Raw genomic sequence first — 14,184 nt, forward strand, 5'->3', positions numbered from 1 at the left:
ATGTCCCATGGTCCGCACCATTACACTGAGTGGCATCCACAGTCAAAAAGAGGCAAAAAAAAAAAAAAAACAAATTTTTTTTTCTTGCTCAAAAGTCAGACAAACCATGCTGCAATGATTTATCTCAAATGCTCTAATCTCTAAGGCTGCTCTGGCTTTAAATTTCTGTGATTCTAAATATTAAGCCTATGTTAGTTAACATAACAATAAAAAAAAAAGTTCAACCTTGACTCTACAGTTACGTTTCAGTATAATTAGGGGTTTTTAACGTGTGCATATTCAAATACTGTAGACACTGAGTTTATAAATGCATAAAAGGATTAAGTTACTTCACACAAAACAAGCTGAGTTTTTTTTCCTTTCCCTCGTACAAAATTTACCATGAAAGAAAACCAGATAGAGATCTATTAATAGAAATTCATTTACAACTACAATTGATTTAGTGGAAGGATTTCACTGGCATCCTGAATTTATATTAGAATTTAATCTAAACTAAGTTATTAATAATAATACAAGGTAATAGTTACATAACAGTTACTATGTGCCAAACATTGTTCTAGATGCTTTACACTCATGAATTCATTTAATCTCCCCAATAATCTCATGAGATGAGTAACATCATTACACCCATTTACAAAGAGGAAACTAAGGCAGGTGAGACATATGACTTGCTCAGGTCATGAAGCCCCTAAACATCAGAGCCAGGATTTGAACACAGGTAGCCTGGAGACAGAGTCAATACTTTTTTATAATAGTGTTCTCTTTAGAAAACCCTTGGATATGTGCAAATTTACAGGAATAATATTCTGCAAAGGAGACTTAAAAATGCATCCAAGTTTAACATAGATGCATTAAGACAGAAACATACAATATAGCTCCAACAACACTAAGTTATCCCCTGGGGCACCTGGGTGGCTCAGCTGGTTAAGCATCCGACCCATCTGACTCCTGATTTCACCTCAGACCATGGTCTCCCAGTTCGTGAGATGGAGCCCCGCGTCAGGCTCTGCGTTGACAGCACAGAGCCTGCCTGGGCTTCTCTCTCTCTCTCTCTCTCTCTCTCTGCCCCTCCCTTGCTTGGGCTCTTTCTCGTTCTATCAAAATAAATAAACTTAAAAAAAAAAAAAAGTTACCCCCACACAAGGAGTTACCCCCACTACATCCATGGCTGGCTTATTTCTATTATCACTACACGTGAACTTCTGCACTTTTAAATTATATAAAGAATTGATGCAGACCCATCTTGCTTCAAATCACTAAGAGATATATGGCACAAAAGATATAATATTGACAAAAAGTTAACTTAAAATAAATGCTAGTGTAAAATTTGTATGAAAATAAGATCAAGCATTTAAAGAATGCTACTATAGACTAAATTTAAGGAAATTAAATTTTAAAAAGAAACCTGTATTTCCATCAGCAAAATCTCCTAAATTTTTTAAAAAATATTTGATTGACTACCTAAAGAAGAAACTTGTATTTCTGGAAGTACAATCTTCTAAAAATTCTGAAAATGTTTGTTGACTACGTACCTCTCCATGATTGAAAAAGAAGCACAGCACTGTAACCAGGCCTCCTAATCGGCTGCCGCTGGAAAAGAATGTAAGAAAACATAACTCAACCGAAATTCAGGTCAACCCTAATGAAACCATGAAATAATATAATACGATAAACTTCTAGTACTACGCAAATTTTAGCCACACTAGAACTCACTCTACTGTGCTTATTTACAAAATGGTTTATTCCCTTTACCGTAACATTAGTCAAAATTAGTTTCATTTTTAAAAAGTCATTTTCCATCTTCCAAATGTACCAAAAAAACCTCAAACTGACAGGGAATAAAAAGTTGTGAATAGTCGCATTCCTGGGCATAAAACAAGCTGATATTTTTCTTTTTTTTTTTTTTTTCCACTCTTTCGTACCATATATTTATTTGTGTCCTCCAGCAGTTCTCAAACTATTTTTCTGAAGACACAGGATAATAGATTAAGGAAAGAGGAGGAGAGAAGTGCAGAAAAAGGTTTAGTGGTCATTAAGGTAGAAAACACCATATGGTCTCCTACTCTTGGAAATTCAGAAAGCATGCCAGCCCATTAAAGATTTGATTAATTCATTATTTCCCAAACCCCATCCCAAGCTTTCCTATAGAACATGCTTGGCAAACATCAGTTTACAGATGAAGTTTTTACCTTTCATCTGTTTTCAAAAATTTATAAAAGAATACAAAAATCAAAATACAGCCATCAGGCTTCTAACTCTAGCTAAGAAATCATAATGCCATAGTTTGGCAGTTGAAACAATTAAATCTTCATTTGCTTAGGTAAGAGTAATACGCGTCCCCCCACTCTCCTCCCATTCTGGCCAGAAGGATCTGGACAGGGGATAAAAAGGCTGTTCTAGGTTTGCTGCCTTTCTTTCATCTTTACTCTTGAGGACTTCTACTCTCTTTAGCTCATGTTGTTTTCTCATTATTGTGCCCAAATAGCCTTCCTTCTTTCTATCTACCCAACAAGTACATGTATAACACAGACAAGTCAGGAAGGTAAGGAAGAATCAGACACAGGTATCCTAGGCCATGATACTTACTCTTGGAGATGAATGAATAAGGAAACAGAGGAGATACACGAGATGGCAGAGACAATCCAAGGAACGAGCACACACACCCTCCACATCCCCCCAGAAAGAGATAGGAAGGGCTGGCCTCCCCAGCATAGGTGGCTAATCAGCCTTGGTACGAGAGGAAGGTTAAGTTTGTGTGTTCAGAGCAGCACGTAGTTTCTGGCGTTGCCATTTTCCCTACAGAGTCTTGAGCCCCTCACTTGCTGCTCTAGAGAAGAAGTGGCAGTGCTAAAAGTTTGAAGAAAGAGGCTTGTCTGAAATACCACATGCATTTAAGAATGGAGCTAACGAGGGGAAACAGATGGACTGCTAAGCCATCTTAAGGGATCATCGGACACTGAACACCACACATTTATAGGACACTAATGGAAGAACTGTGTAATTTTTCTCCACCAACTATCAACCTGGACTAGCACAAATGACCTATAAAGGGGCAAAGAAACAGCATACTGGCCAGAAAATGGCTGAAGTGAAGAATCACAGAAATAAGAGGGACAAATAAAGGAGCCAGAAAGTAGTACAGGCCAGGAAGCGAAAGCCAGCATTCTCCCCTTGGAGGCCCAGCACGTCTTCTTAAAAAGACCAGCAAACAGGCCAACCCTAAATTTCATTGCAAGTCATGAGACTTTAGAAAATGTAAGCTAGAGTTACGGGTTTAAATAAATAAATGTTAATATTTTGAACTTATTCCACCAGAGCAGAAAGTGCAAAGATCTACATAGTTTAAAAATTGGTCTCCTCCCTGCCACCCTTCTCCAAATCCCATTCACCTAAGATAAATAATAACATCTGTGTGTGTCCATTCTCCCAAATCTTTTTCTATACCCATACAAATATATATTTTAATTTGATCATACTACTAACACCTCTCTGAAATATGTTCCTTTGCCAAACAATCTATTATGAAGATGATTCCTAATCAATACATGTAACTCAAGACGTTCTTATTAACGGAGGTCAAATATTACATAGTACAAATGTATTACAATTTGTTCTGTCTTTTCGCTATTATCGGACATACTAATATTTTTTAAATTTCTTACTATAATAAAAACACGTTAAAAAGATGCCTGGGTGGCTGAGTGGGTTGAGCGTCCGACTCATGATTTCAGTTCAAGTCATAATTCCAGGGTCATGGGATCGAGCTCCATGCTCAGCACAGAGCCTGCTTAGATTCTCTCTCTCTCTCTCTCTCTCTCTCTCTCTCTCTCATTCTCTGTCTCTGTCTCTGTCTCTCTCTCTCTCTCTCTCTTCATCTGACCCTGTCCCCCACTCACACTCTTTCTAAAATAAAAAAAATAATTAAAAACACATTAAAATAAATATCCTTGTACATGCATATACTGGTGCTTTCATTTCTATAGGACAGACCTTACTGTGAGACTGCCCAGTCAAAGAATGAACTTTCCAGAAAACGCCATACCAGTCCACATACACCCCACCACAGCATGTGAGGGGTCTGCTTCTCCATAACACAGAACCTGATGTGCCCAGACCCTTTTGTATTTTCCCCACTGGATAGGTGGTAACTTTTTTCTCACTGTTATTTTTACTTCCTTCCTGCTTATACAGAGCATCATTTTAATGGGTTTTGGAGACCATATGCATTTCTCTTCCGTGAATTGCCTGTTTACATTCTTGTCTGTTTTTCTATTGGATTGTCTGTTTCCCTATTCAAAGATTAAGGGTATCAATTTTTTGACTGTCATATGTGTGACTAAGTCTTTTAATAATTTATGGTGTATTCTGCCAGAAAGAAATATAAAAGTTTACGCAGTTAATTTTATGTAGTTAAATGTCAATATTTTCCTTTATTTCTTCTGCATTTCCTGTCTTGTCTGTGAAGATCTTTCCTACCTCAAAATGATACAGTGTTCTAAAATATCTTCCAGTATCATTGTAATTTACATTTAAATCTTTCATCCACAGAAATGTAAGTGTAAAGCCCTAATTTTGTTCTTTTTGACACAGATAGCCAATTATGCTAACACCATTTATCAAATAAACATTCCTTTTTCCAGTGTAATGAAATTCAGCCTTTATCTACTTTAATTTCTTACAGTATTAGAATCTGTTATTTCCAGCCAATTGACTTAATTCTGTATTTTCTATATCACACTGTTTTTATTCCTGTAGCATTATGGTAATTTTATTTTAAAGTTTATTTATTGATTTCAAGAAAGACAGAGAAAGTGAGCAGGGGAGGGGAAGAGAGAAAGGGAGAGAGAGAAACCCAAGCAGGCTCTGCACTGTCAGCTCAGAGCCCGATATGGGGCTCAAACTCATGAAACGTGAGATCATGACCTGAGCCGAAAACCAAGAATCCGACACTTAACCAAATGAGCTATCCAGGCACCCCACATTATGGTAATTTTAACATATGATAAGGAAAGTTCCCCACCCTCAAGTACTCTTACTTTTTAACATTTTTTAAGGTAATTCTAACCAATGCCCCTCCCATGCACAAAAAAGTGTCGTGTTTCTGATCAGAATGTCATTAAATTTAGAGATAATGTTGGAAGAACTGCCATTTATGTGATGTAAGTCTGCCCATTCAGCTGGAGATTATGTCTCTCTCCATTTATTCAATTCTATTTCTTTAAATAAAACTTTTATGGACAAGCAGCACGGCAGTCAGATAACTAGAGTTAAAACTTCTAGAAATACAGGGATATAATAAAATCTGATCATAGTAAAGTATTATAGCACTTTCAGATTTTGGTAGATCACATAAGCTGAAGAAAACATACTAACAATTTGAATGAGATAATCAATAAGCTCAATTTTATGAATATATATAGTACTTTAACTATACAGAGAATATGCATTATTTTTTTATGTCCCTGGAGCACCTGGCTAGAAAGACACCTCATTATCTGATTATAATCCAAACCAACCTAAAACACAAAAGAGACTCAAAACAACACCACCAATTTGGGAAATTAATGTAAAATTCCCTTTTAAAAATACCCTGAACAGAAAAAGAATCAAAACTGAAATTTTATGAATTGAATTTTTTTAATGGCAGAGTAAAGACAAGGACAGGGATGTGGAGGACAAGAACAGAAGGATCACAAGTCCGATTTTATCTCGCAACCAAAACTCATGATGAGGTCTGCTCAAGAAGTCTTCCACCCTTACTCAATTGCCATACGACCTGTGGGGCTCCAGAACTGGACATTTTCCCAAAGGCAGAAGCGTTGTGACAAAACTCCCCTTTCAGCAAATTACCACAAAGTAGGTTATGGCCCAACCTCTTCCATGAACACGAACAGTTATGCTTAACTAACCAGGGGGGCAGATTTTCCCCTACACTTTCATGTCCTGTATAGTTGGAAGGGAGAACAAAATTTGCTTACCTACAAGGAATATCTGAGTTACAATTGTTTTGAAATGATGTGACTTGCAACAAATCTAAAATAGTGTCTCCAGCATTAACTCCCTCCCCTATGATCCGTACAAACGACCACATAGGTCATTTTATTTTTCTAAACAGAAAAGATATAATAATCAGAAAACTTAAGACTGACTTTTTTTTTTCCTCATTATAGTTGATCAGTTGATATTTCAGCATTCCCTAGTGGTTTAAAAAAAAAAAAAAAAGCTTCTTCTGCAATATTACCACCAACTTTCAGAAAATTCTGAAGCTCCTATTGTGTCAGTTTTATAATATTCTAAGTTTGCTAAACATTTACCATATTTACTCATTCACCTCTTCAGCCTCAATTTCATTGGATGTAAAATGAGGGGGTAAGAATGTGAAAGATCTTAAAAATACTTTTCAGTTCTGACATTTAATAACTTATAATTCTCTTCTCACATCTTTAAGTGACATGAATTCAAACCAATCATCATATTTTGTGGGCTTCATTAATCACTGATGTTTGTACCTCCATTTACGAAAAAATCGTAAAACATACAAAGTTCAACACTCAATGAGAAAAAGAAAAACTAATCAGTTAATTCAAAATGTTATTAACTAACTCTTGAAGTTAAGTAACTCTTGTATAAATGCTTAAGAAAGAGAAAATGAGAGAATAATGTAGAAACAACTGAATTAAGAGAATTTCAGTCTCAAGTTAGAGACGTAAGACTTAGACACCTATGATGAAGAAACACCTGGCAGGCCAGATGAAGAAACACCTGGCAGGCCCACTGAGCACCTTCCCCTAAACTTACACGTGGATTCTTTGGCTCCTCTGGAGCATTAAGGAAAGCCACAGAAAGTAAAGGTAAGGAACAAGAATGATAATCGGGAAGGCTAGGAAAGGTCTCAGCTTAGCCCTCCCAGTCTATTAGAGGCAACTAATTAATGCCTTTAATTTAACGCTTTGTCTGCCAGGGCCAAAAACATAATCTTTTATCTACTAGATTGTGAACTTCCCAAATCATCATGGTGGCTGCCATAGTGCCTAACACACAGCCTGAGCGTTGTCTATGGCAGGGTCAAAAGGTATCTGAGGGGTAAATAAAAACATGAAGACAATCCACTTAAAAGGCGGCTGGCATTCTTTTCTTTCAGGGGAGGGAAGGGAGCACTTTCAAACACCCCACACCTCATGCTACTGCTATCCTTGGTCACTGGCCTAGATGCAGACTCCTGCTCATCATCAGTGTCATGTGTTCAGTGGAACCTCTACTGTGACCCACCACACCACTTGATTCCCCATCCAGACCTTTCACTGCACCCTTCAGAACCTCCATTCCACGGTAAACAACTTCCTTCACGGCACCCTCAGTCTCTACCCAGATGCTTCCCTCTCCTGTCTTGAAACCTCACCCTCCTCTGAGAAGAAGTTTCCCCTCCCCACACCACCATGCTCCTGAATGGCTCAAGGCCCGGGGGCGAGGCCAGTAGCTTCCTCTGTTGCTACTTTCAGACACCACCCTGGAACCTTCCTGAAAGCCTGCCCCTCTGAGCTCATTTCTCTCACTTCCCTTCTCACAACAGTTCTCTCCCAACACTCCGGCTTGTTCCCCATAATCCACAGCTATTCTCCTTCATCACAGGCACACCTAGAGTCTTAACTCACAGGAGGCAGGGTTCCGGGTTCCCTGTGCCTCTTTTCCCTTCCTCTCTTACACTGGGGTGGCTTTTTGAGGAGAACTTTTTAACGACCTTTTTTAATGAACTTCTCTACATTTAATGTCTGCTGCTCTGTATCACTGTGGCCACTCTAATCTGTCTCTGATCTCTTCCTTCTCTTCTTGAATATTTACCTTTCTCTGTTTCTACTTTATCCTCCGTTGCTTCTCAGCTCTTGTCAGAAAATCCTGGCCATTCTTTTGTAGACATAGCTAGTCATCAGAAAATGCCTTTTCTTCCACAAGAGAAACCAACCAGTCACAGAGCATAATGCATTCATCATCTCATTTTCTGCTCTACTCTATTATTTTCTTTGGTCACTACAGGTTCATGCTTCTTTGATACCAGAAAGAATTTTTGACTACTTTATTTCTAAAGGTATTCCAGAAGCCCTGAAAGCATGGAAGATTAGTCTATATCCAAATCTTCCTTTTAATTTTGCTTAACATCCCCCCTTTCTATCCTGCATAATGATAGTGAAGAGTCACAGTTAATATAACCAGTTTTTCTAGTCTCTTCTCATGATCCAATCCAAGCTATCTATGAAGTGAATCAATGTCCTTTTAGGTTCTGTGGCAGAATAGAGTAGCTTTTCATATCAATTCTTTATTATAGATCAATATACCACTACCTGTTTCAAGGCAAAGTTGGGCTTCTTATTCTTTATGCCAATTTTGCTTTGCTTCCATTGTTTTATTTGACATTTTTTTGTTGTTCATGCTTCATTAAAAAATCAAGCATTATTGTTTATGCAGGCTGGATTTTTGACTAAAATATGTCTTAAATAAGCTATGAATTGCACCAGCTCGAATTTCTTCAGCTTCATGTTCTTGTTGTGGAGGGGGTTTTTTTGTTTGTTTGTTTTTCGCTTTTTTATTTTTATTTTTTAGAATGTTCTATTAACTTGGCCTGCTAGCACATCTTTAGTCATTTGGTCTAACAGTTGTATATGAATATTTAAAAGATAAGTATTTCTCTTCAGTACACATAAATTGATGAAAGTTATTGGTTGAAAATATTGGCATCTTTTCTCCAAAACCTGTCCCTTTTTAGGTCACTATCTCAGCAAATGACACTTCAAACCAACAAAGTTTGCTACCCAAGTCTGACCCCTAGGAAAGACCCATGGCTTTCCTGTTACTGTTTCCTCAGAGTTACCTCTGAAAGTGCTAGAAACGTATTTCTTCAGTAAGCAAATAATCTTAAGATGGGAATCTGAAGAGGAAAAGCTTCAAATGAATCCACTGAAAAAATACTTCCTAAATTGGTAAAATGCTAATAAAGCTTATATGCTAGATAAGAATATATCATTTTTGTGCCTTTTGCAAATAGCAATCAAGAGCTAAGTTTTTCTTCCCCCAATAATTTATTTATTCACTTCATTCAATTAAAAACTATTTTCTGAAAGCAAACTTTCTTCTAGGTGCCCTGCAAGCATTATCTTATTGTATCTTCTGTCTCACACAGAAGACAGTGTCTCCTAACTCATTTCGGTGTTTTCCCCCCTACCCAGTCACTTCTTAAAAATTCTCCTATAATCTTTCATTCCAATTAACTTGATGAAACACTTTACCTCCCTATCACAACCCTGAAAAACCTTTGTTACATTATATTTTCTTTTACATCTAAAGGCAAACCAAAGAACTGGCAGTCACTCTAAGTTCTTCCCACGTCATTTATTCAAATTATATAAAAACTCAATGTTAACAGGTTCCACCCACGATATGGAGCTTCCATACTGCTTTTGTGTCCTCCTATCTCAATCATGACAGCCTAGGATAGCCAGACAGCTAAAGACAACCTCTAACACGGTAGGTGAAAACAAAAGATTTAAAAAAAGCAAACTAGAAGATACCAAAGTTGTTTAGGGAAGAAAAAAATCATTAGTATCCACTGAGAGAAAGATATTGAATCCATGAAACAAAAATAAAATACTACTTTTTAAAAAAGGAACATTCACAGAACAAATGAAAATTCTTGAAAATTAAAAACAAGATAACAGAAATGAAAAAGTGAGAAGAGTTGGAAAAATAAAGTGGACAAAGTATTCTAGAATGTAGAATAGCAATATTAAAAATAGGAAAATATATGAAAATTAGAAGATCAGGAAATGCAATACTCAAATAACAGAAGTTTTGAAAGAGAAAACAGAAGGAATGATGTAAGTGAAGAAATAATCCAAGAAAATTTCCCTGAAATCAAGGGCACAAACTGCAACACTGAAACAACCCATCACACGTACAAGATAATAAAGGGGAACAGATCTACAGCAAGACAGATTGTGACAAAGAAAAAATTCCACAATCATTCAGAAGGAAAGACAGGGGAGAAAAGGTCACATACAAAAATTTAGGAATCTGAATAACTTACACTTGAACAGCACCATGTGAACCAAGACAACAATAGTGTGATGCCTTCAAAATTCTGAAGGAAAATGATTTCCAATCTGGAGTTCAATACTGGCTAAAACTATCAATCAAATATAAGGACAAAATAGATACATTTTCAAATATGCAAAACCTTACCTCCCATCTAGTCACTAGAAGATGTACCAGAGTGAAAAAATAAACCAAGAAAGAAGAATACATAGGATATGGCACAAGAGATCCCATTATAAGAGAGCAATGAAGGAACACTGGGTGGTGAAGGAAAACGCCAAGATGACAGATGGACACCAAACCATAGAAAGCAGTCAGTACAGAACCAAGTACTGACTCATGCCAAGATTCTTTTTTCTTTTTAATGTTTATTTATTTTTGAGAGAGAAAGAATGCAAGTTGGGGAAGGGTGGAGAGAGGAGGACAGAGGATCTGAAACCAGCTCCACACTGAAGGCAGTAAGCCCGATGTGGGGCTTGAACTCATGAACTGCAACACAACCTGAGCTTAAGTTGGATGCACAATCCACAGAGCCACCCAGGTGCCCTTCGTGTTTTATTTAACTTGAGATTAATACCCAGGTGAGCCTAGATCAGATTGTTGTCCATATTTTGTCTTGGCTTCCACATGCCTTACTACTGGCATCAGCTAAAGACGCTCATTTCACCTACAGAAATTGTTCTGTTTTGGTATATCCTTGAGAGCCAGGATGCAGTGATGAATTTGGAAACAGGGGACAGCTCTTCCCCTGACAATATTTCGGCTGGACATTCAGACCAGGCCCGTTCTTCCAGATGCCCCTTTGTCCTCATGACCTTGCCCACAGATGACCTACAGAGTTGGGCTCCTGGTTAAAAACCCATATATAATTTCTAAGGCCCAACCACAGACAATTACAAAGGTTTACCTGACAGGCCTCACTGAGACAGCTACCCTCGCCCCACACACCTGGTGCATGGCAGTCTCTGAGGACTCAGGATGTCCTGGCCAGTCATGGCCTTCACATCTTTGCATTCCTACCCCCAGCTGCCTTCATTCCTAGGTCTCTTTATCTGAGACTTTGGGCAGAAGTCCTCTTCAGATGCTTCTGCCAAGGGCTCCTTATAGAGGGATGAGAGGGGGAGCTCTGAAGATACTTTCCCCCAGTCTGACTCAGTACCCAGTACTTTTCCATTCCTAGCCATCTCCCCTTTGCCCTTCCCCCACCTACCTCAGGGTCCATAAAACTGCTGTAGCCTTTTGTTCAGGGCTTCCTCAACAGTGAGATGACCCCCATGTCTACACTGGTCCCCCACTTCTCAACCAGTGCACTGTTTCATGGGGGGAAGTGGGACAGGGGTAGTCTGTGTTTTCTCCAGTTTTAGACTCATGCTACATTATCACAGTAAGTGACAGAAGGCTTAACTCTTTTGTTTTTGGCTTGTTGCTTTAATGGACAACTCCAATACTTGACAGCTCAGCTCCCTCTCCTAGCTCAGCTGAGCTCCTAACAGTCCCTGAAGGTTCCCACAGAGAACCCTCCTTCCTGCAGAATGGAAACTTGCACATACCAAGTCTTATGAAACTGGCCTCCAGAAACTGTTAGTCTGTAGCTGAAACATGTCAGGGTATCTTATGAAATAGATAACTGTAATCATGAATTAACAAAACAGCTTTTAGAAAATAACAACATATGTTTTATTAAAAACAAAAACAAAAACAGAACACTGAGAATTCCAGAAAAAGAGATACATCATGAATAGGTTGTATTGACAAAACGTCTTACTTCATCTCAAGTCAGAGCTTGGCAGCCCAGCCCCATTTCACCATTTGGCTGTGTTTTCTGTTTCTCCTTCCACTTCCATCTTTTTCTTTTTTTTTTTTTTTGTCAAATGGATTGACTTATCTGACTTCAGAAAACTTATATCTGTACTATTTAAAAAGAAATATACTTCTGGAGTAAAAATGTCATACTCAATCTGCCTGTAAATTTATATAATACAATTTATAAAAAGATTCTAACCACAGTTATAGATATCCTCCTCTTTATTCTTAACCCACATGTTAAGAAGTCTGCAGCTTTATCCCACTTTATAAAGTTAGAAGGTTGACAGAACTAACCACCAAGAAAGAAAACAATAAGAACTACCTAGCAATTTAAGACCTCTAAAAATACTCATGTTAAGAACATTCTAAAATACGATGAAAAAAACTGATAGAAAAGACGTGACTGAAGACTCTGTTCAACACAATATAAACCAGGATCACCACTGGACTCTAATTTACACATCTGCCCTCAGGGCACAGTGCAATAGTCAAGGCTCCCTAGAAGGGGCTCTGTTAATGTACAAGAACTAGATACTCATTTGGGGCTGGAAAGAAATGAGTTTAGGACGCATTTGGCTCAAGCTAAAGTGATTACTCAGGTAGGGTTAAAAAAAATGCCCGCAAACAGAGCAAAGGGAGAAGGAGAGAAGTGAAAACGTGTGGCACTACCGCGGGTCTATATCCAAGCCCAGGTGCATAAGGCAGACCACCCTCAGGGTCCAAGAGTCAAGCAACACCTGAAAGGCTGGGGCACAAAAAGGCAAGTGGGTGAAGCTGAAACAGGCTGCAGCCCTCGGAGCCAGGAAGAGAAACCAAAAACAGCTATTTGGAAACACTCAAATGAGTAAGGTAATCACTCCCTCATACTGAGTAGCAGTGGTCTACAGATTTTTTTTTTTACACTCAAAGTATAAGAAATGAGACTTTACATTACAGCTCAGCACATGCACGTGTATACACGTATATACAATAAATAGCAAATAGAAGTTTCTCTAAATCTTACCTATCTTACAAAGTGTTGTATAATCTATGATGTACATTTGTATTCTTTTCTTTTTCATGTGAAAAATACTGCTGCGCCAAACCAATTAAATTGATTCTAAAATCACCGAGTAGGCCATACCCTGCAGTTTGACAGATGCTATGCTAAAGGAGTTACTGGCTAACTGTAGTGACAGGTGAAAATCAAGGGTCTCATGAGACCATAGTTTAGTTTGAATCCTGTCCCTCCGTTGGTCAATTTCTGAATGTCTTCGCTTGCTTTGGAATAGGTCTCAAACTGGCCAAGGTCATGCACCAACCAGCCAAACCATTTCTCCAATCTTAATCTTCAACAATGTTCCTCAATAATCTGCATCCCAGTAAAACTCATCTGCTTTCTACATCCAACGTTTTCCACCTTTGCCTCTCCCTGGAATTCCTTCCTCCCCCACCTATCCAAAATGCCCTGATCCTCCAGGGGACGGCTAAAGCAACCCTCCACCCAGAACAAACTTCTGCCACCAGCACTAGAAGCGCGTTATCCTTGTTGGCTGTCTCCCATTTACGTGCGCTCAGCACCACTTTCATCTCCCACTCACCTCACCACATGCTGTCAAAACCCAAGCGCACCAGCTCACAAAGAAGCCACTTGGTACGTACTTTATGTGGACTAGACAAATGAACACGTGTCTCCTATGTAGGGAGAAAACTGCTGTCTGGGGACAGCGGGAGCTGAAGACTGAGAAATCTCAGGTCAGGGCCTAAACCACCGAGAACCTCTCAGTCAAAACCACAAAATGGAGTCTCTGCAGCGGATGTCATACCCTTGGCCTTCAAAACGATGCATTATAAGGAAATGATACTGCATGCTTATTAAATATTTAGAAATTCTTCTTTCAATTAAAAAGGTAGCATAACTATAGGTCGGCAATTTAGCAACAATGCCATGTTCCACATTTTAACTTCTTTTCCTCAAAATCAAATATCCCAAACGCAATAAAGCTACCCATCCATTAGACAGCTAGGCAGTACTTAGCAAAATGACGGACCCCCTCCCAAAGCAGAGACCTTAGGCTCATCATAATACAAGGCACACTGGCCATGCTCTCCTTCAGGTGGACTTCCTCTTGACCAATTAACATATACTTCTGGTTAAGATATCTGTGTGGCTTGTTTCAAAAACAAAATCTTCCACATCACCTTTTAATCACGCATTTTCATTTCAGTCTCCTCCAGTGACGTGATTAAAAAAACTTTGTTATAGCTAAATCAGAAATATTAGCATCAAAGTATCTTAAATCTATATGCAAATAT

At 38.4% G+C, this 14,184-nt stretch overlaps 1 protein-coding gene across 1 annotated transcript in view; it reads right to left on the bottom strand.

Moving 5' to 3' along the window:
* Window positions 1-14,184, bottom strand: part of DPY19L1 (dpy-19 like C-mannosyltransferase 1) — a 96,721-nt gene that overhangs the window by 54,469 nt on the left and 28,068 nt on the right. The window contains exon 8 of the mRNA XM_049642289.1: window positions 1,533-1,590. Coding sequence (XP_049498246.1) covers window positions 1,533-1,590 — 58 coding nt within the window. The remainder of the gene's footprint in view (window positions 1-1,532; window positions 1,591-14,184) is intronic.

Source organism: Panthera uncia, chromosome A2 (genome assembly GCF_023721935.1).
Source record: "Panthera uncia isolate 11264 chromosome A2, Puncia_PCG_1.0, whole genome shotgun sequence".
Lineage (NCBI taxonomy): Eukaryota > Metazoa > Chordata > Mammalia > Carnivora > Felidae > Panthera > Panthera uncia.